This window comes from Podarcis vaucheri (genome assembly GCF_965113315.1).
Source record: "Podarcis vaucheri genome assembly, chromosome: 12".
NCBI lineage: Eukaryota > Metazoa > Chordata > Lepidosauria > Squamata > Lacertidae > Podarcis > Podarcis vaucheri.
Window position 1 is genome coordinate 53,781,577 of NC_138750.1, and position 23,007 is coordinate 53,804,583.

At 43.5% G+C, this 23,007-nt stretch overlaps 1 protein-coding gene across 3 annotated transcripts in view; it reads left to right on the top strand.

The window, feature by feature from the left end:
• PRKAG2 (protein kinase AMP-activated non-catalytic subunit gamma 2) overlaps positions 1-23,007 on the top strand; it is a 208,647-nt gene that overhangs the window by 32,031 nt on the left and 153,609 nt on the right. The window contains exon 1 of one of the 3 annotated variants that reach the window (XM_082192435.1): positions 15,733-15,861. The exons of the other annotated variants lie outside the window; for them this stretch is intronic. Within the exon in view, the coding sequence (XP_082048561.1) occupies positions 15,823-15,861 (39 nt within the window). The 5' untranslated portion in view covers positions 15,733-15,822. Of the gene's footprint in view, positions 1-15,732; positions 15,862-23,007 lie in introns of those variants that run through there. 3 annotated transcript variants of the gene reach the window in all.

The following is a 23,007-nucleotide window of genomic DNA, read 5'->3' on the forward strand; positions in this document are numbered from 1 at the left end:
TGTTTTGCCAGAGTGGTGCATGCTCTAGTTATCTCCCGCTTGGACTACTGCAATGCGCTCTACGTGGAGCTACCTTTGAAGGTGACCCAGAAACTGCAATTAATCCAGAATGTGGCAGCTAGACTGGTGACTGGGAGTGGCCGCCAAGACCACATAACACCGGTTCTGAGAGATCTGCATTGGCTCCCAGTACGTTTCCGAGCACAATTCAAAGTGTTGGTGCTGACCTTTAAAGCCCTAAACGGCCTTGGTCCAGTATACCTGAAGGAGCGTCTCCACCCCCATTGTTCAGCCCAGACACTGAGGTCCATCGCCGAGGGCCTTCTGGCGGTTCCCTCATTGCAAGAAGTGAGGTTACAGGGAACCAGACAGAGGGCCTTCTCGGTAGTGGAGCCCACCCTGTGGAACACCCTCCCATCAGATGTCAAGGAAATAAACAACTACCTGACTTTTAGAAGACATCTGAAGGCAGCCCTGTTTAGGGAAGTTTTTAATATTTAATGCTGTATTGTTTTTAACACTCGATTGGAAGTCGCCCAGAGTGGCTGGGGAAACCCAGCCAGATGGGCGGGGTATGTATGTATGTATGTATGTATGTATGTATTAATAAAATAAAATAAAATAAAATAAAATAAAATAAAATAAAATAAAATAAAATAAAAATAATTATAGGACACAAATGGGATGGGGGCTATGTTAGCAGAATCATCCTTGCCCTGCCTGGTGAGCCAGTCTGCAAGGGCCCCCCCTGGGAAGTCGTTCTTGGAAGGCGCTGTGTTTATATGAAGGGAGTTATGGCTGGGAAAAGGCTGTGAATCATGTCAAACAGCAGATGAAGCTCCTGGAGAGGCAAATGCAAATGCTGCGCTTGTCCATTAAGTTCTATTAATGTTCCTGTTCTGGGAGTTGATACCCAGTGCTTTACTGGAAGACGTTTGCCGTCCTCCCGGCGGGGCTTGGGAAGCTGCACTTTAGACGGGCGCAAGGGAGATGTTGCGGGTGCCCTCTGACACTCGGCCGCATTAACTCTCCTTGCTTTCATGCACACATTACAATGCGGTAATGCAGTTCTTGGGTCTAATGAGGGGGGGGGGCGTTTCTGGCCTTTGCAAAAAAGCCACAGGAAAGCCAGCAGCTGCTTAGCAAGGCCTGAGCTCCCTCTGCTGCCCCTGTGCTCATATTAACCATGGCTGCTACCATAGCTCTGCTCCACATCAGTAGCGCCAGTCTGGGGAACTCAAGCCAAGGACCACAGTCCAGTGCCAGTGGCTTTATTTTTGCCTGGGTTGCAGCCAGGACTCTTGCAATACTCAGGTCCGTCTTGCATTAAGGGCTGGATTTCATAGATTCTCCTTCATCGAGTTGGATTTCGTTGCTGCAGTCACAGCAAAGAGTCTTCAGAAATTGGTTTCGTGGCATAAACTTATTGCACAGCCGTGTCTGTGCATCTGCTGAGAATTGTGCCACTGTTTGTCTTCAAGATGCTTTTTTTGGCAGGTGCTCATTTGTTTGTTTATTATTTATTTCCTGGCTTTAAATCTCACCTTTCCTCCAAAGAGTTCAGGCTGGTATATGCATCGTTCTCTTCCTCCTGTTTGCTGTAACGGATATAACAAAAGGTTGCCCCTTTTGAATTTACATCACCATTTGCTGCTGCTATTATTTATTTATTTACTTGATTTCATTTCATAAAATTCATCCACCGTTTGATTGCAAAAAACAAACAAACCACACTCTCGAAGAAGATAAAACAAGAAAATCAAGGGGGAGGGGAATCACAACTCTACTTAAAAGCATACAAAAGTTAAAATACTAAAGGAGATTGATATTACTATAACTATCTAACAATCTGGGTTGGCTTCTTTAAACAAGAATGTTTTTAGCCGGTGCCAAAAAGAATATACTGAAGGCACCTGATTGAAATCAATAGGCAGGGAGTTCCGACATGCAGCTGCTGCCACACTAAACCATCAGGTTCTTACAAATGCAGAATGGGTATTATGTGGCATCTGTAGAAGTGCCAGTTCTGCCAAGTGTTCAAGCATCTCTTTAACTTGTCCTCTAGCAGCTTGTTAAATCTCTTTATGCTGGATAGGGCCAGACTAGGATTTCAAAATCAGAAACTTTTGCCAGTTGCTGCCATGACTTCAAACAGCATGTGCAGAAATGGCACTGTGCACATGGGTACAATCCTCTACACATTTGCCTTGGGAATAAGTTCCATTAACCTTAATGGGACTTACTTCTAAGTAAACATGTATAGAAATGCACTGCAGGAGACTGTGCTACAGATCAGGAAGTTCTTGCCTCTTCCGTGAACCAATAGGTGATCTTGTTGTTGTTTAGTCGTTCAGTCGTGTCCGACTCTTCGTGACCCCATGGACCAGAGCACGCCAGGCACTCCTGTCTTCCACTGCCTCCCGCAGTTTGGTCAAACTCATGCTGGTAGCTTCAAGAACACTGTCCAACCATCTCGTCCTCTGTTGTCCCCTTTTCCTTGTGCCCTCCATCTTTCCCAACATCAGGGTCTTTTCCAGGGAGTCTTCTTTTCTCATGAGGTGGCCAAAGTATTGGAGCCTCAGCTTCACGATCTGTCCTTCCACTGAGCACTCAGGGCTGATTTCCTTCAGAATGGAGAGGTTTGATCTTCTTGCAGTCCATGGGACTCTCAAGAGTCTCCTCTAGCACCATAATTCAAAAGCATAAATTCTTTGGTGATCAGCCTTCTTTATGGTCCAGCTCTCACTTCCATACATCAATACTGGGAAAACCCTTTTACCTAAAAGGTGATCTTAGGTAAGTCTGTTTCAGCCTCGCAGCCTCTGCAATATGGGCAAGAATAATACTGATTTACTTTGCAGGGTTGTTGTAAAGTTTACAAGTAGATTATGCACAAAAGTGCTTTGAGCACTAGGAAGTGCTGTACACACCTGTTAAGTTTTCATAATGATGATTCTGTTTTCAGTCTTCCACTAACGTAACCCTCTCAGTTCAGAGGGTTAAGAAGATCTTGTACGTTAAGAAAATCTTGGAATTTCTCTGGGAGGATTATACAAAACCAGTAGCTTCTCAAGAGAAGCAAACTGTTCTCTGGATGGCATTTGAATTTCCAGATTCCAGACAAGTAAACAAAGAGGGGAAGTAATCATCATGTTTCGTGCAGAGCTGAGGAAATGAGAAGAAGTGAAAGTGACCCATTTGCTAGATGGTATTTCAAAATTCAAGTGTGAAAGGAAGCAGGAAGTGAGCGCTGACAAGCCTGTCGGACAGCTTGTGTTGGGAGCTCTTTGTGCTTCTGGTGTCTTACGCTCAGCTAGAGCTGGCAGGTGTCTCTCAGCATCCAAACAATGTCGGAGACTTGAGATGCAGAGATTTATGATGTCACGAGGCATCAGGGACTGGTGATGATTCAGGGTTGTCAGTTCTCGAAAGTAAAAGATGTGGCCCACCAGTGAAAGAGAGGTACCAGATATAAGAAGGGTCAGAAAAATCGTGGAGGTAGCGGATTAATTTTCTACATGTTTTCTGTTTGGAATAGCACTCTCCTTTTTATTGTACTGTTGACAACGGCCTTTGCCCAAGCAGTAAAGATTTGAGTTTGAATTCTTATCGTGTGTGTGTGCGCGTGTGTGTGTGTGTGTAAGAGGATTTCTCTCTACCACCCCTGGTGATAAAACCTTAAGATTTCGTATGCAGCATTTTCTCTTTCAGCACGATAACATTAACACTGGCTGTGTACTTCTACATTTGATAGTAAAAAATCTTCGTGATTGCTACTGGATTTTTCTGGATTTATTGCTAAACAGTCAACTCTGTTAGGCCTATATGTTGGAAAAATAGTGACAAAAGTTACAAAATAAAGAACACTTACAGTGGTACCTCGGGTTACAGACGCTTCAGGTTACATACGCTTCAGGTTACAGACTCCTCTAACCCAGAAATAGTGCTTCAGGTTAAGAACTTTGCTTCAGGATGAGAACAGAAATCGTGCTCCGGCGGCACAGCAGCAGCAGGAGGCCCCATTAGCTAAAGTGGTGCTTCAGGTTAAGAACAGTTTCAGGTTAAGTATGGACCTCCGGAATGAATTACCTTAAGTACTTAACCCGAGGTACCACTGTATTTGGTTGGAATTAGAAGACAGGGAAGCATCCAGCTCGTGCTATTGATTTAAACATAGTTGCCCTGAAGCCATAAGAGGAAACCTCAAAACATGGGTCTCAGGAATGATGTCTCAGACCTAGCAAACCCTATCCTGTGCTCTCATCCTGGTTATGTTTGCATGCGTGAGTTCCTGAGTAACATGATGGCTGTGGTTCTCAATTTGATGCTGTCACTTTTTTGCATGGTTATAAGAAGTTCTTGCAATTGGAAGGTTTTCCCCTAAAGGTTCAGGGACCGGAAGCACTTTAAATTTTCTTTGGAGCTATTTAACGATTAGAGGAAGGAGGAAATTGATTGTCTTTAGTAATGCGAGTCGGCATTTCTGGCTAAGCCCCCACTTAACATTTCGCCAGCATCGGGTGACTTCTTTCCTGGTACTTGAATATAAATGGCTGCTTGGGCTGGAATTTTTAAAATGAAAATTTGACCTAGTATAAGAGTAGGCAAGCCTCAAGATGACCTATTTCTTGAGTATTGATCCTGACTTGCACGGCGGTTACACGATGCTTGCTGTTCATTGAGTATTTGTTCTGATTTGTTTGCAGGGAGGTCACACGGCAATGAGCATTCATCCTGATTCTGGCTTCCAGAAATGATGTATTGGAGGAGGGAATTTGGGGCAGTGCAGCTCTGGAGCAGCAGGGATAACTTCATTTGCTGGAGTGCTAGGATAATTGACGGGCCCTCCTTTTCAGGTCCTGCTCTCTTTAGGGTTGGTACTTCATTTGCACTTCTAATTAAAAGCCAAAAGGTGTTTTTCATAGAATCATAGAATTGGAAGAGACCATGAGGGTCATCTAGTCCAACCTCCTGTATAATCTTTTGTCCAGCGTGGGTCTCAAACCCACAACCCTGGGATTAAAAGTCCCATGCTCTACCAACTGCACTAAAGCCCAGTGCCTTTTGCAGATTGAATTTATTCAGTCATCAGTGCGCACCACTAAGTTCAATGGCGCTTGCTGCTGGGTAAATGCATAGGACTTAGTTACACTGGATAAAAAATTAGTATTTATCATGTCACAGAATTGCTTCTTTACTCACATTTGGGGTTGAATTTATTAATTTTATTATTATTTTACAACGTTGCATTTTTGGATCCTCCTTGGGGTGTCTGGCTATGTGGGCTGTCATTGTATGTGGCTGGACTTCACATTTTCCCTCCCCACTGACTTCCAGTTTGCAAACCAACATTTACATCTGTATCTGTGAAACCAAAAAGAAACCGAAAGATGGAGGCTGCAATCCTTACAAGGGAGAAATCCCATCAAATTCAGTGGCACTTACTTCTTAGTAAACTTGGGCTGTTGTTTTATGCGTCTGATTTCCCTCCTGGCCTTTATTTACACAGGGTCAGAAGAGAAGTCATATCCCTGATTTCCCATGATGCTCTTGAGTTCTGTCTCCTCCTGTCTCTCTTGGCAGCATATCCTGTGATGATCAGCAATGGTTTTTTTTAACTGGCACCCCTCTCCCTTGAAGATGGATGCCACAGCCCCCTCTGGAAAAGGTGATGAGGGAACATTAACCTATAAAATAGCAAGGCAGCCCAATGGATCTGGAGGCCATGTCTCTTTCTCGTTTTGCATGCAAATCCTGTTAAAGTCAAGAGATATAGACCCGCTCTACAGAGACTGAGGACTATTAAGGCTTTAAATCCAAATCGGTGTCATCTTTATTGCTACTACTGTTCCACTTCAGGAATTTCTTTACTGCCTGCAGAGACTCTGTCACACAAAGAAATACGTCTTTATTGGGTCCTCACTAGGTCTTTGCCTTTTTTATTTAGGGAAATGCATCCATTGTAAGCACTGTGTTTGTGGCAGTGTTGATGACAGGACACTGGCAGAAACTGGATTGCATTTCAAATTAAAGTAAGAAGCATGGCCCCTGATTCATAGTTACACAGACTTCCTAAGCAGTCTGTTTCCCCCATTCATTCACCTCAGCTTCCATTTTGTGCATGCTCCTGGTACTTCTGTGGAAGTGAATGGGAAGGTGTCTGGAATGGGACAGTTTAAAGAAACATCTGAGCAGCCCTGTTCCTGACCCCCTTAGAAATGGCATCAGTCGATTTCGCTTCTTCTTGCTTTAGAGAACCATTATCCTCAAAGGAAAAGCTCAGGAATGGATATGGACACGCAGAGATGAACAACAACAACAACACACCACGCCATGCACACTTTGTAGTTTGCACATTTTGCGGAGAGGCATTTGTTGGCATAATCATGATTAATCCTGGGTTGGAAACCTGACAATCTGGCATGACCAATGGCCAGAGGGAGAACAGTGGAGAGCCATATACTCTCTTAGGAAGACAGTTGTGGGTGTTGGGTTCTTGACAAATAATTTGTGATCCAAAGGAATAAAGCCTTCTTTTTTTGGGGGGGGGGGAACGACACAGCACTGTATTCCCTCACCCCCCTCCCTTTCTCAGCTCCTGGCCCTTAATGTGAAAGCAGAAGAGCTCTGCTGGATTGTATTGAAGCATTCTGAGGTTTGTCATATCCGTTGGATAACATAGCTCTTGGACTGGAAAAGATTCCACGACAGTGACCTATGACACTTGTGAAAGTAAAATGCTTTCCAAAAAGAAAATCAGTCCAAAATCCACCTCCTCTTATCTTTGCAGTACAAAGCGGAGTGGGGCCGCTGATCTATTTTACTTATTTTCCAAGCTCATTCGTGCAATGTAGGTTAAGAGCGTTACAATGAAAGGATGTCTCTGATAAATGAAATTCAAGTTATCAGAGGTGGTAGCTATAGCTCCATCCAACGCTTACCCGTATTTTTCGCTCTATAAGATGCACCAGACCACAAGACGCACCTAGTTTTTGGAGGAGGAAAACAAGAAAAAAATAAATCTGAATCTCAGAAGCCAGAACAGCAAGAGAGATTGCTGCACAGTGAAAGCAGCAACCCCTCTTGCTGTTCTGGCTTCTGGGATAGCTGCGCAGCCTGCATTCGCTCCATAAGACGCACACACATTTCCCCTTACTTTTTAGGAGGGAAAAAGTGAGTCTTATAGAGCAAAAAATACGGTATTCTCAGAGACAAAAATGTGGGATGTTTGCATGGCTGTTACCTGGTTATTTAGAGCATAAGAAGAGTTCTGATGGATCAAGCGGAAGTCCCTCTAGCTCAGCTTCCTGTTCCAACAGTGGCAATTTAAATACTGGGGAAATATAAATTCCTCACAACAACAAGCTCTCTTCAAGAAGAGCATCTGGAACCACAAGTGAATGACAACTCTGCAAATTATTCTGCTATAACACAGCTGCTTTGAAAGGCCTGCATTCTCAGTTCCTTTCCTATGGCCAAAATAGCACCAATTGTATTGTCTGGAGAATATAAAGTTTGAGAACAGATTGTCCGCTGCTTCACATGACAAACCCCTGGTTTTATAGCAGAAATCTCTGAAAACTGATGACCAGCTGAGCTTGTGTGCCTGTGATATTCAGAGAACCGAATGTCCTACCGCACGGGTATTGGTTTTTATATGTCATCCATCCAGTGGTTTTATTTGTTCCAATTTTTTTAAAATAATAAGGCTTAATTGGATTTTAATTTAACTAAGTGGATGTGCTTTAGTGGAGCACATTTGTAATGGACATCAGTGTTAGAACCTGATATATTGAAAGCTAGGAGCTAAATAACACCTTATACCTAGGTTATGGGCCCAACAACGGAATGTCTAGGCGTGCTTTTTTATAACAAGAATACAAAGTTGAAAATAAATGAACTGCAACTAAAAAATGTTCATTTTTCACGTGGTCTGGTCCTTCCCTTCCCTGCCCGCCCCCTAATATTCTTCAGAGAATCTCTTCTCCAGTCTTCAGAAAGTAGCTGGAAGTGGGGAGAAAGAAAAATGTGTCCCTTTCCTTCCACTCTGCAGTTTTATTCTGAAATCTTAGGTGCAGTACTGCGCCCAGAGCTCAGAATCTGCTAGCACCAATGAAATTCCCTCTTGCAAAATGCGCCTAGGACAATGGGAGTTTTGAACACTGACGGACAATCAGAATGGGGGTTTGGTAGCGCCCTTGACCAGAGTTAGCGACAACTGTCCGGCATGATGCTTAAATTAGGATAGAGAAGGATGGAGAGAATTTGCACAAGGGAGGGGAGAGACATGGAGGGGGCACGCGATTCTGCAGCCTGTTGCACATCCCAGAATCAGGAAGGAGGAAGGCTGTGGCCCTCCAGATGTTATGGACTCCAGCAGGACTCATCTAATGTCCTTAAACTGTTAGACATTTAATGAGAAGGGTTAACTGGTAGACCCTACCTACTCTTTTTCCATTTCATTTTGACCCTTGATCAAATTGAGCCACAGCTGTTTAATTAAGGCAAAAAGAAAAAGAAAAAAGGAAGTGTTTATGAGCATTGCAGTTGGGAACAATTTACTCACTGCTATTTTACAAACCAAACCAAAAGATTCTTGCTGGGTTTTTAGTAGCTTGTGTAACGTGCCAAAATCATCGTTAAGTGGAGGCCTGTGGAGCTGTGGAAAACATGCCTTGCAATGAACTTGATAAAGAGAGATGGAAGTCGATTCCTAGCTACCTCGCTATACATAGATACTTGAGCTGTTGGCTATAGCAGAAGCCAATGCTCCAAACACTGTGGTGCGTTAAAGGTGTGCATAAGGCACCACCAGAACCGTCTGGAAATTTCAGCCACTGAATGGGATCCGTAGAGGAAAGCATGTTGCGGTGCTCACTCGATCTCCCGACAGCTGAGTCGCTGTTGCTTGCTGGGAAGGAGACAGGGAGGGGAAAGGCAAAGGGCATGTTACTGCAGTGTAAACACGCCAGCAGGAGAGCCAGATTGGATTTGCCATTGCGTTTGCACTGTGCCAGCCTTGCCACCTCTCCTTCGTAAGTGGCAGCAACTTAGCTGTCAGGAGGGCAGCTGCACGTCGCTACACCACCATCCATGTGTTTTGCTCCTGAATGGGAGGTTTCAAAATGGTGAATTTTGACCAGAGGTCGTTTTCAGTCCGTGAAACAGGCCTGAGGGCTCATTTGTGGATGAGGAGCTCTGGAATGGTATTGGTACATTAAAAAAAAACACGGGTCTGGCAATTCTTTAGGACTTTGGAAACTCAGCATCTAAAGACTGATTTTTAAAATATTTTCTACCTGTCAAGAAAGTTACTGTTGTTAAGTCGGAATCTCCTTTCTTGTAACTTGAATCCATTGGTTTGGGTCCTACCCTCCAGAGGAGGAGAAAACAAGCCCTTGAGATATTTGACGATGGCTATCCTATCTTCTCTTAGCCTCCCCTTTTCCAGGCTAAACATACTCAGTTTCCTCAACCATTCCTCATTGATAGAGGTTTGCTTGCACATTCAGCCAGAGGAGACAAAATGAGCTGAGTGGCTCTCAGCAAAGGCAGCTTCTGGTGTGCACAGTAGCACTACATTCCTCAATGCATGTCTGATCCTTGTGACACGACAGAATGCTTATAAAAAATTCTCACAGCTGAGGAAAAGGCCAGTTGTCTAATTCTGGCAGATCATCCAGCTCCTGCAAGGGGAGTGAAGGATGGGATTTTTCAGATGGGGTATATTATTTGGTGGTATAGAAGCCCCATGAGTGATCCCTCCACTAGTCTTGCCTTTGGAATGAATCTGGTATAGGAAATGGAGAACCTCTAGTCAGGGTGGATTTGATTTAAATCAAATCGATTTAAATCACAATTTAAATCACTAGTTAGTAAGACTTGATTTAAATAAATAAAAATTTACAGAAAGACTCATTCTTGCTGGTACAGTGGTACCTCAGGTTAAGTACTTAATTCGTTCCAGAGGTCCGTTCTTAACCTGAAACTGTTCTTAACCTGAAGCACCACTTTAGCTAATGGGGCCTCCCGCTGCTGCTGCCACACCGCCAGAGCACGATTTCTGTTCTCATCCTGAAGCAAAGTTCTTAACCTGAAGCACTATTTCTGGGTTAGCGGAATCTGTAACCTGAAGTGTATGTAACCTGAAGCATATGTAACCAAGGTACCACTGTATAATCTTAATATTTACAACCAGATGAAGGCTTCATTTTTGGAACAATAAATTTTCAGAGTAGTTTTTACAGTTATATCAAAAATTACTGATTTGGTTATACTATTAGAAATACATAGACTGATAAAAAATTATGAAATTATTGTGAGGTTTAATATATATTTGGACAGCTTTTCTGCTGTACTTTATTGGAAGGAGAAAAATAATAATTTTCCAAATAACAATTAAAACAATTTATTTAACTAAAACAATAACATTTTAGCATATGTATCCATGTTTGTTAACTGATGTGGTTAAACAGTAAAACACCCCCCCCAACTTAGACTGAGTTTTAATACACATGAAAAGCTTAAACAAATCCTAACTTCCTGATGAATAGTCTTTGGACTAAAATGTAACTTAATTAGAAACTATCTTTAGAAAGATTTTCCCTCCAAAAGCATTTTGTTTTAAAAATCTGATTTATTTATTTTTTTAAAATCTGATTTAATTTTTTAAAAATCTGATTTGAATTTTTAAAAAACACCATTGATTTTTATCCACCCTGCCTGTGGTCCAGCTTGGGCACTCTGAGTCTACATTCAATATTATCATCTCTGATGTTCTACTTCTTTGTCTTGGGCTGAATGTTTGTTACAATAGCATGCTATTGTTTTCTCTTGGTACGTCTAGGGCTAGGATGGCTGTGTCCTTGGGACCCTGGATCATCGCACTAATAAATGCTGTTGGGAAATGAAAACACTAATAAGGGCGCTAATTACCAACGTGTGGAAGTTGCTGGTGCCGTGTCTCTGTGTCTCCCATGCACATATGAATCTGTGTAGCAACAATAACAACAACAACGACAAAATCAGACTTCCACGAAACATTTGTAGATGTGGGAATTCCCCAGGGATGGGGAAATGTGTGGGGAAATGTATTTCAGACTTCAGTACAAGGATAGTTCAAGCAATACCTTCATTAGGAATCCGCCAAAAATCACAAAGTAATGTGCAGGGTTTTGATTATATAATTCTAAGCTTCTTTCATGGCTGGAGGCCATGTTAAAGCTCTGTAATGATAGGTTGTAAAACACTGGACGGCAGATCCCTGGTTGTCTTTTCCCTCCAGTTCTTAGGTTCTCCCTCTGGATGGCTAAATTTGACATGGCTCCAAAGCAGATGATAAAGTACCTCTAGACATGTTCAGCCAAGGCCTAAGCTTGTTCACTAGGCAACAAGTTCAGGAGAAGTCCCTGGGATTTCCTTTGATGTAAATTGTTTAGTTGTGAGGACCTTAAGGACTGTGGGTCTCTAAATCATGAGGAAGAGGCGCCAGTCTTTCACTTGGGTTCTACCACGGCAGAGATCTCAATCCAGCTGGAAGCTATATCTGCAGAATCGAGAAGTTGATCTGATGAAATGTAATAGCAAGTGGTGCCACAAATGTTCCACTCCTTGTCGCACATCTCTTTGTAGCTCCTCTTGAATTGTAGCCATTCTGCTGATTTCAAAAACTTGCTGCCATATCCTCCCTGAATCCAAAAGTTGTGTCCTCCCTTTTTAGTCTTCAACAGAGAGTAACCTTGCTTCCTGTTTACTGGCTTACACAATGGTCTACCCGATCCTGACATTCTTTGTTTGCCTTTTAGTCTCCTCACCTCAAGCTCTCTTTGGTCATCTTGGTTGTACAGTGTTTCCCCTCTTCTTGGGATTCTAGCTTTGCCTGAAGCCGTGATGGCCAAACTTGGCCCTCCAGCTGTTTTGGGACTATAATTCCCATCATCCCTGACCACTGGTCCTGTTAGCTAGGGATGATGGGAGTTGTAGTCACTCCCAAACAGCTGGAGGGTCAAGTTTAGCCATCCCTGGTCTAAAGCTTCAGTGCTATGCAGTGCTTTTCTTCAAGAAAAATAGGTGCAGGATCTCACCATAAAGTTGTTACAGTAAGTAACCACATCGTTCTGTTAGATTCAGGCAGATGGTTAGGGCAGCTAAGAAGGGCCCTCACACAAACATGCACACTTTCAACGTTAGAAGACTGGCTGGAAAGCTTGAAGCAGCCGCCACTACACAGGAGATGCATTGAAGAAAAGGAAATGTGAATTGGCCCTGCCCCATAGCTTGACCAGTTATGGGTAGGAGCTAGGTGGAGTCATAGCTCTAAAAAAAAGTGTGGACTCACATGTACTGGCCAGCTTCTGTTTTGACTTGAAATGTTCGTTTTAGGCTTCTCAGAAGTACTGTATTTTTCCCTCCATAAGACACACTTTTTTCTTCCTAAAAAGTAAGGGGAAATGTCTGTGCATCTTATGGAGTGAATGCATGGTCCCTGGAGCCAAATTTTTTTTTTTGAAAGAGGGAGGTGGGTGTTGAAACAAAGCCGCTGATCGTTTGCCCATCAGGGAGAGATATAAGGGACGCTAGAGGTAAAGGAGGCTGCCTGGGAGGGGGGAGGTAAAGACAGCAAACTTGCAAAGGGGGGAAACAGGAAGACTAAAGCAATAAGGAGAGAAATTAGAAGAAAAGGAGGAGCAAAAAACTGCTCCAGCTAAGGAAAAGACACTAAGGCAAACAAGAGGGAAGGGCGTGTTGAAAGGAAACAGCTGATCGGTGGGATCGGAAGAGAGATAAGGGAGGCTAGTGGAGGCTGCCTGGGAGGGGGGAGGTAAAAGCCCATGGATCCTCAGGATTTTTGCATTGGGTCACCCCAAATTCACCATCAGACCACATAGCATGTTTGTGGCCACAGCATGAACCACAAAAATCATACACCCACTGTTTCGTTCAGAATTTTTTTTCTTGTTTTCCACCTCTAAAAACTAGGTGTGTCTTATGGTCAGGTGCGTCTTATGGAGCGAAAAATACAGTACGTAAAAGCAAGAAGCGGGATGGGGGAGTGCCGACTCTCAATGGCACCCACCTGAGAGGTGCTGTGCTCTGGCCTGCTCCAGCTGTAAAAAAGTACTGATCCTGTGGACCACTGCATTGCCCTGATCTCCCAGAGCATCAGTTGGGCCTTACAGTGTGCTTTTCTAAGAAGTTATTGGCCTTTACAAAAACATTTGGGCTGCCATCTTCTTTGCTCAGCTCTCTGCACACCACTCGTTGTTCATTCAAGCATTTGCGTTGGTTCCTGTTGCCTCCATTGCATGTGTTTCTTGGCTTTCAGCTTTTACAGATTTATGATACCCACTTGATTATTTAAGGTGGTTGTACAAGAGCATAGTCATGTTCAAAGCTACTATCCTTCAAACAAAGTCCATTTAAAACATCAACTGAGAATGTGTGCTCTCCCAACCCCTAGCAAAGGGCTGGCCAAAAGGATGCAAAATTGTGTGTAATCAAAGTAAGGTACAACAAAATGTTGAGGGCAATTTAAATTCCATTTGTTGTAATTAGATTGACGGCAGCGTTTGCTAAGTGCCTTCCGTTCTAGGCCTAATTCAATTTGGAGCTAGGTCAAAATGCAGAAGTATCGGATTTTAATTTTAATTTTATCTTCCCATCTGAAAAAAACCCTAGCTTTTCCTTTATTGAAAATGGTGGAAATGTTCCTGTTGGTGGAACAGCCCCTTCTACTTCTAAGTTATTGCTAATTTACATGGTAGAAACTGAATGAATGAATGAATGAATGGGGGGGGGGAATGGGTAGCTAGCTTAGATAAATCTTTCACTGCTTGTGTTATGCCAGCTATAGGAGAAAGCTTAGACATTTAATTTAACTAGATCAGGTGGATGGGAGGAGGCTGAATGAAGAAGAGAGGAACTGGTGATGTGTGACCAGAACAGGCAAATGTCGCGGCTTCCTTGAGGGGAATCCACAGATTGTTGGTGATGCTGTGGCTGTTTTCAAAGCTGCCTATCTCTGCATATGTTGAAATTCCGTGTGATTCAAAATCAGGGGCAGTGCTCTTCCACGAAACCTTCACAACTTAAGAGCATAACATTTGGTGAAGCCATACAGAAGTCAGTTTTCTAAATGTACACATTGCTCTCCATCTCTCTCTCTCGCCATCCTCCAGTCAGGTGAGCAAAAGGTGTTATGCCTGGGAAAAGGCATAGTCTGGAGGATGGGCCCAGGGGCCATATAGAGAGTCCTGAAGTGCTGCCTTCATCTTCCAGGCTCCTCTTATTGCATAAGGAGTTTTCATTCCACCTCCAGGAATGTGATGATAGCAGCAGCACCTTCTAAGCCCTTCCTTTAATAACCCCAAATTTTAGCATCCTGCTGTTGTGGGATCAACATAACCAATAGTGTCCCTGTAGTGACCACCCATTGATTGAGACCTTTCCTCCATGGGTGCTGTCCGGATGTTGCCAGGAAGCAGGGCCAGGACTGGTGGGGGACAAAGGAATTGCCAGGGATGGTGGGGAATACAGTGGTACCTCTGGTTACGAACTTAATTCGTTCCATAGGTCCTTTCTTAACCTGAAACCGTTCTTAACCTGAGGTACCACTTTAGCTAATGGGGCCTCCCGCTGACATCGCACAATTTCTGTTCTCATCCTGAGGTAAAGTTCTTAACCCGAGGTACTACTTCCGGGTTAGCAGAGTCTGTAACCCGAAGTGTTTGTAACCTGAGGTGTTTGTAACCTGAGATACCACTGTACTGCATTTTATCTTCTCCATATTGCTATTGTTTTTTTCATTTTGCTGCCGGATCATGACTGCTACGAGCTGGCCTATAAGAATAAAGGTAAAGGGACCCCTCACTGTTAAGTCCAGTCATGGACAACTCTGGGGTTGCAGCGCTCATCTCACTTTACAGGCCGAGGGAGCTGGCGTTTGTCCGCAGACAGCTTTCCGGGTCATGTGGCCGGCATGACTAAGCCGCTTCTGGCGAACCAGAGCAGTGCACGGAAACACCGTTTACCTTTCCGCCGGAGTGGTACCTGTTTATCTACTTGCACTTTGACGTGCTTTCGAACAGCTAGGTGGGCAGGAGCTGGGACCGAGCAAGGGGAGCTCACCCTGTCGCAGGGTTTCGAACCGCCAACCTTCTGATCCGCAAGCCCTAGGCTCTGAGGTTTAGACCACAGCGCCACCTGTGTCCCCTGGCCTATAAGAATAGCAGCAGTTAATTTAATAGTAGGCACATTATGATCAGCACATCTGTCTTTTGTATTATCCATGAACAAAGTGGGTTTTTAAATGTATATAAACAGGCTTTTGACAGAGACCGGAATAGACACATGGCTCTTCCCAAACTCCAGACCTACAATCTGCCCTCACTGCACGGATGTCTTGTCTCCTACAAGATAACACATTTTATTCCAAACCTCCCACTTAACTTACGTGTTTGTAGACGCCCCCACCCCCACCCCACCCCCATCTTTGGACAATTGAGTGCTTCCTCCAAAGTGCGTTTCTCTTTAACGCATCTTTTCAAAGTTAATAGGTTAGGCTGGAGGGTTCTCATAATCAAATCTGAATTGTCTGAAGCGTGCCTGGCTTGCAGCCTTTCAGCATCAGATGAAACTGTTGTCTGTGTTCTCCTGGGTTACCTTGTGTTCCCTGCGATCTCTCGGGTTGCTTTGCTCTGGGAATTGACAGCACACCCAGACACTGGTCCCCATCTGTTGCGGCTGCATCGCTCGCTGGACCTGAAACATTTCAATTTTGCTTCCTTTTCCCTGGGAATATTTGTTCTTGTTAAGTGCATTTCTATGGATATTTCAACCCAAGGTGCAGGATTTTACAGAGCTGTAAGTAATGGATTTGTGTGAGTCATCTGTGTTTTTCCTGAGGCTGGCGAAGAAGCAGATAAACCGTGCTTGTTAAAGGGAAACTGTGTCTATCAGTGCAAGACCAAGGCTGGGAGAAAGGGGAGAGAAATTTGTTTAGCTGAATAGAAATAGTCCTTGTATATTTTACTGAGTGGATGTGTTTTGTCTGTTCTGCATGTATAAACTGACACAGCGACGCTTCTTCTCTGATTACAACAAAATGAAAGGTTGTAGATCATGTTCTCCTTTCAGGGTATTTTTCAACCACAACTTTTTTCTCATAAGCAATTTGCAGAGAAAGATTAGATATTCCAGGGAGATATTCAGTGGAGTGCAAGGGGTGTGGGTGAGAATTTGTTGAATGCATGCTTAACCATCTGTTCTCTGTACCCTGCAGTGTCTGTCTTCTGCTTGTCTGGTAGAAGCAATCTTAGCTTCCTAATACACACACACACACACACACACACACACGCACGCATGCATGCATGCATATATCTTGGCTTATTAGTTGCAAACATTGCTGTTGATGGTGCTTTTAAAAATATATAGAGAGATATATTTTTCCAGTTTGAGATATAAGGAAAATGTTGGCTTTTATAAAGATTCACAGTTCGGGCAACTTTCGGTTTGTGTCCGGCCTGTAAACCACAGGCACGTAAATCTCAAAGCACTCAAATCCTGCGAACAGAAGCTTATGTTGCAAGGTTTGATTTGTCCCCCCATGTATCACATAATCAGTTTGTCAGATTTTTTGCTGGAGGTGATTTCTTCCTTAAATTAAAGCATTTTAACACAGCTTTTGTGCAGAAGCCATGGGCACTTGATGCATTTTCGTGTGTTGCTTCCTTTTTACCATGACTCAAGGCGATTGCTGAAGTTCTGGCAGGTGGGTGATGCCAGGTGGGCATCTTCCCTCCCTTCCTCACCTGGCGGTGAAGATGGAAGCTATGCTTGCTGTCTGGGACGGTTGGCAGAGTCAGGGCAGCTGTGGAAGTTCAGGGGAGCAGTTGATCTCCCTGTGCCCCGCCATTAAAGGTAAAGGGACCCCTGACCTTTAGGTCCAGTCGTGGCTGACTCTGGGGTTGCGGCACTCATCTCGCTTTACTGGCCGAGGGAGCCGGCGTATGGCTTCCGGGTCATGTGGCCAGCCAGCATGACTAAGCCACTTCTGGCGAAACCAGAGCAGTGCAAGGAAACACCGTTTACCTTCCTGCCGGAGCGGTACCTATTTATCTACTTGCACTTTGACGTGCTTTCAAAGTGCTAGGTTGGCAGGAGCAGGGACCGAGCAATGGGAGCTCACCCTGTCGCAGGGTTTCAAACCGCCAACCTTCTGATCCGCAAGCCCTAGGCTCTGTGGTTTAACCCACAGCGCCACCCGCTTCCCTTGCCCGGCCATTAGGCCCTGGCAAATAGGACCTGTGGACTGGACAAAGGTGGTTGGCAGAATCAAGGCTGCTGTTCTCCCTCTGGCAGATGGGCAAAGCAAGGCCCATCTTCACTTTGCCTTCAGCCCATGGGTTGCTTCTACACTTACGTCACTTCCCGATGACCCTGAGTGGTTTGCAGGGATGTTTGGTTACACCTGCTATTTATTGAGCATTCTTCCTGATCTGATTTGAATGCAGGTTATTTAATGACTGTTCATTATGATTTGGTTTTTAGATGGCATTGCACCAAGCAAGAATTATCCTGCATTTTCTAGCACATTTCCCCATCTCTTTCCTTATTGCAAAAAAATGTTTGATATTTGAGGGATATTTGTTGCGCAAGACCTCCAAATCCACTTTAACGGCACAACATGAGTATGTGATTGAGTCCCACCCGAAAGCAGTGACAGTCTGGAAATGGCCCCAGTGCAAATAGGGCATTGTTATTTCTTCCATTAGTAGGAAGAGGAATTAAAATGCAGGTTCCTTACAGCATTTGAGTTATTATTATTATTATGCATTAAATTTATATACCATCCTTCATCCGTAGATCTCAAGGTGGTTCACAGCATACAAATACAAGACAAAAACGCAAAATGCATAATAAAAACAAGAGCAAGCAGAAAACAAAGCAACAACCCCCTCTCCCACAAACACATTTAAAATGATGTAGGATGTTAGCCGAAAGCCTGGTTGAAGCAGCATACAGCTATAATATCTGTTAGTACCTTTTCCTGTGAGTGAGATCCTTCTGTAACGTCCACTCAGAAATTTTCTAGCGCTAATTGAAAACCACATTTCACCTGTTCTACGCCTGTGTATGACTTCCCGTTGATCCAAGTTGTGGGTAAAGTGAAGAACAGTCTCTGATTTGCCTTTTGAGTAGCCTTTCTCGAATGCACCAGTGTCAGTTTCTCTTCCTGTGGTGGTGGGAGAAGGTTTTAGTTATCGATTTCCTCTCGTATTTCCTTTCTTGAAACAAACAAACACTGAAATAATGCTAAAGAGGGAGGGGACGTGAGGAAATTGTGTATGTTTTCTGGAGAAGATTTTAATCGGTTTTTGCCCGATACGCATTCCATGTTCTGCAAACAACAGAAAATAAAAAGAACATCAACATTAGGCCTGGGGAATATATTGATATATTGCCCAAGACTGGTATGAGGAGCAGACCGCGATGTTGATTTCACTTAGTTAAAAGTTCCTTCCTCCAGCGGGCGCTGCCAGGAGAGGCGGTGGTTTCACCAGAGATATATCGCTGAGTGAAACCAACATCCCACTCTGCCCTCATACGACGCAGAGGGAGAAACAAGCTGTATTGGCGTTATATCACCAAACCGCAATGTTGGGCTGGCGATACACCACGATGCTGAATAGCTGATGTTGCCCAGCCATAATCAAAATATTGTAAACTATTGTGAAAGTATGAAGCAGAGCTAGAGCAGAATAAAATTATGCTAAAATGGGAATAATATATAAGGGGACATTTCTATGGAGACATTGGAAAGTCTTTGCAACAAAGACCATAAATTCTCTCTGAGCGTGGCAGAGAACTGTCATGTGGAAGAGTTATATGCAAGATGGTTCATAACACCCATTGCAATAAAGAGAATAAATGAGAACTATTCAGATAATGTAGAAAATGTCAGAAACAAAACCAGGTATCTTCAACGTATTTGCTGAGAATGCCCCATAGCAAGAAGATACTGGAGAATGATTAATAATATTATTGAAAAAAAATATTAAAATATGTAATTCTTCTATATCCTCATTTTTTAAAATTATTTAAATTATATGAAGGGTTTTGGAAGGCCTTCTCATACAGGGCTAGCATCTTAAATATCTACTATGTCTAGAGTACTCCGTGTAAAATACTCGAGATTTCAAATACCTTCTGTGAAAGATTGGAACGTGCACTTGTGTTAAAATTAACTCGTATTAAAATTAGTGAAATCTGGGGGCACATTTAGGGGAATTGGTAATTAAAATTGGTAATTAAAGCTCCCCCCCCCTTGCAGGAATAGAAAATGATAGTCAAGCAGTTTTGAGAAGTAAATCCCAACACTATTCCCTCACCTTGGAGAATCCAGACCAGGCATAGGCAAACCCAGCCCTCCAGATGTTTTCGGACTACAACTCCCATCATCCCTGATCACTGGTCCTGTTAGCTAGGGATGATGGGAGTTGTAGTCCCAAAAAACATCTGGAGGGCCGAGTTTGCCTATGCCTGATCCAGACTGAGAGGGTAGGCAGAGTTTGCAAAGCAGAAGTCTCAGGTTTAATGGCATACAAGCAATGTAAAAGCCTTAACAGGGTTTTTTCTGGCCCTGCTTAGCAGTCTGGCGCTGCAGTTGTGTTTTACCACACGCAAAACAATAATAAATAAGGTTGTTTGTCTTTGTGGTGGTGGAATGATAGGGTATCGTATAAAACACTGGAATGTAGTAGGCTTAACAACAATGTTGTGTTATAACCTTGGGGCGGTGGGGAGGGGTGGGAGAAAATGGTACATTTTGTCTCACGTCCTGTGTGGAGTCAAAAAGGGACTTGCTTTTCCCTGGTGTTCTTCATTGCTTTGGTCTGAAGGCCAGCGTGCCATTTCAGAGCAACATGTGGAGCTAAGCAGCTTTTTAAATTTTCTGCTATACTACCAGATAGCATCAAGAGGAGCATGCAGGACATTCCCAGGTGATCTTCCCTTTATATATTGGCCAGGCTCAGACCTGCTTAACTTCTGAAATTCAGCCACATTAGGCCCTTTCAGCACATTGTATGTTCATTTGTGTTCAGTCAGAGCTGAACAGCTTAGTTTTGGATTAAGAACGCTGCAAACCCAGAAGTAGGTGTTTTGGTGTGTGAACTTTGCCTTGGAATAAGAACATGTTTCGCTTCCTGTTGAGTGTGTTCCGTTTGTAAATTGAGTTCCCCACTGCTATGGGAAAGCACGCCCTGGTTTAAGAACGCTTTGGTTTAAGGATGGACTTCTGGAGCGGATTAAGTTTGTATACCAAGGTACCACTGTATGTTTAAAAATACCTAAGAGGATCCAGTTGCTCTCATGTCCTGCCTGTATGCTTCCCATTTGAATGTGAGTGGCCACTGTAAGAACAAGATGCTGACCTGATCCTCCAGGACTCCTCTTAAGAATGCCAAGGCACACAGTAAAACGGAACAGCCAACTTCGTTTCTTATACTCTTGTTTGCCGTTTCTCATCTTCAAGGATTTGCACCTGACCTTTAGCAAAGCATGCCTGTCAAAGAGTAGGTCCCCTGCAAGGAGCTCAGCCTTGCAAGACTGGAAGAGTGTAGCCCTGTGTATGTTTACTCGGAGTAAGACCTGTTGAGTTTATGGGCTCAGACCTAGGAAGTGGGTATTAGGCCGCAGTCCTGTGTGGGAGCAAGCCCTATTAAATTCAGCGGGAATTGCCCACGAGATAAAATTTTGAAAGTGGTTTGCATAAAGGTCATAAAAATACATTTAATAAAATCCCTGAATGAAAGCAAAATACAGTCATACCTCGGGTTATGAACGCTGCGGGTTGCAGACCGCGCGGAACCCGAAAGTACCGTAATGGGTTACTTCTGGGTTTCGGCGCTCGCGCATGCGCAGAATCACAAAATGACATCACACGCATGCGCAGAATTGCGTCATGCGCGTGTGCAGATGTGGCGCTTCAGGCTGAGAACGCCGCGGGTTGCGAACGTGCCTCCCGCACAGATCACATTCACAACCCGAGGTATGATTGTAAAAAACACCAAAATTATCAAGAGATAAAACTGAGCAGGATTAGAAAGGTGCTGGAATATGCAGCTGTCCCTTACGGGGATCGAACCTGTAACCTTGGCCTTATCAGCACCATGCTCTAACCAACTGAGCTATCCTAGCTTGCTTATCCTAGAATGTCCATCTGTACTTTGTACTGTGTAATTAGAGGTTATATGTGTACAGTAGTGTTATTTCCATAATCTGTTATGTAGGTCCATGTTCCAATAAATTGTTCCCAGTCATTTGTTCCTTGGGGAGCTAGATTAGATTAGAAAGACATTCTGGAAGGGGAGGTTGTTTGCTTTGAAATCTAAGCTAACCCCCACCCTCAGATGCTGGAGCCAAGCTGGGAGAGTGGAGTTGGCTTCCTCTTCCTCCATCTTGTTCCGCTTGCAGTTTTACCAGAAGCATCTGGCTGGAAACAGACTGTTAGTAGTGGAGAAACCTTAATCTTTTGCAGCACAGTCAGTTATTATAATTTTATAATACAACAGGCTGTTAACTGTGAGAGGAGGGGGCACCAAAGGCCTAGATTTGATGTCCCCATGTTTGAAGCAAGAGTATTGCCAATGCCCATAGATTTTTTTTGTAGACCATCAAAGGGTTTGGGCTGTGTCCTCATATATGCTGGCTGGTTACGATGATAAACAGCTCTTGCCGAATGGGTAGAACACTAACTAGACGTTTTAAGGAAGAAAACAGCCATGCAATGCAGTCATAGCCTCTTCAGGGAAGTTTTTAGTGTTTGATGTTGTATTGTTCTTTTGTTTGGAGCTGCCCAGGGTGACTGGAGCAGCCCAGTGAGATCGGTGGCATATACATTATTATTATTATTATTATTATTATTATTATTATTATTATTATTATATTATTAAAACCAGCAATAAAACTCAAAATCATAATCGGTGAGAAACTGTGTAATCAGCTAAACCAATACAGTAGATTTTAAAAGCCACAGAAAATAAAACGGTCTTAACCCGGCACTGAAAAGAATATAATGTTGGCCCCCGTCTTCCTTCCTTCTGGAGGGTATTCCAGAGCTGAAGCCCCACCATCAAGACGGCTCTCTCCTGTGTAGATGCATAACACAACTTATCTACAGATGGAAAAAGGACCTCATCTGAAGTTCTAAATGCATGGAGAAGGTTGATGTAGGAGGGGGCTGTGCTAGTCTCCTTTTGGAGAGGATTCCGCAGTAGAGGTGCCCTCACTATAAAGGTCCTGCTCCATTCTTAAAACTTACTGCAGCATTTTGTTTTGTAGGACGCTAGTTGAAAAAAAGCATTCCTGATGCTCATTCCCTAATTTCACTTTTTCATCTCTGTCATGGTGGGACTGAAAAAATTACTTGACAGGATTGCCAGTCTAATGACATACCTTCCAGGAAGACTGGTGGATAAACATACTTTGCTATCTGTCTCCATTTTCCTGAATATAATCATAGGAGCTCCTTTCTACCAGTTGAATTTGTTTCTTTTTCTTAGCCATTGTCAGAACCAGATGCCACAAACTTCAGAGTTTGGATCGGCATTTAATCTTGCTAGGACAGCATCGCTCAGTTTCCCTGAGCAAACAAATATGGCCATGTTTCCTATTGATTTTTAGAGCTAGGTCATCTTTGTAATGAATCAAAGCTGCCATCCTTCATAAGATGTCATACTTGTTCCTTGATGTAGTCAACAATGCAGCTCTGTGCATTGTAGTCTGCATCATGGTTGTTGATTTGGAGTGTGAGGCTGGCAAATGATCTTCTGTCTTGGGAAGGGACTATAGCCCAGTGGCCAAGCTCATACTTTGTGCGCAGGGCACCCCAGTTTCAATCCCCTGATAGCTCTAGCCCAGTGGTTCCCAACTAGTGGTCTGTGGCACCATTAACATAAAAACTATCATAGTGATATAACAAATTTCAAAAGTAGGGGATCTAGGGCT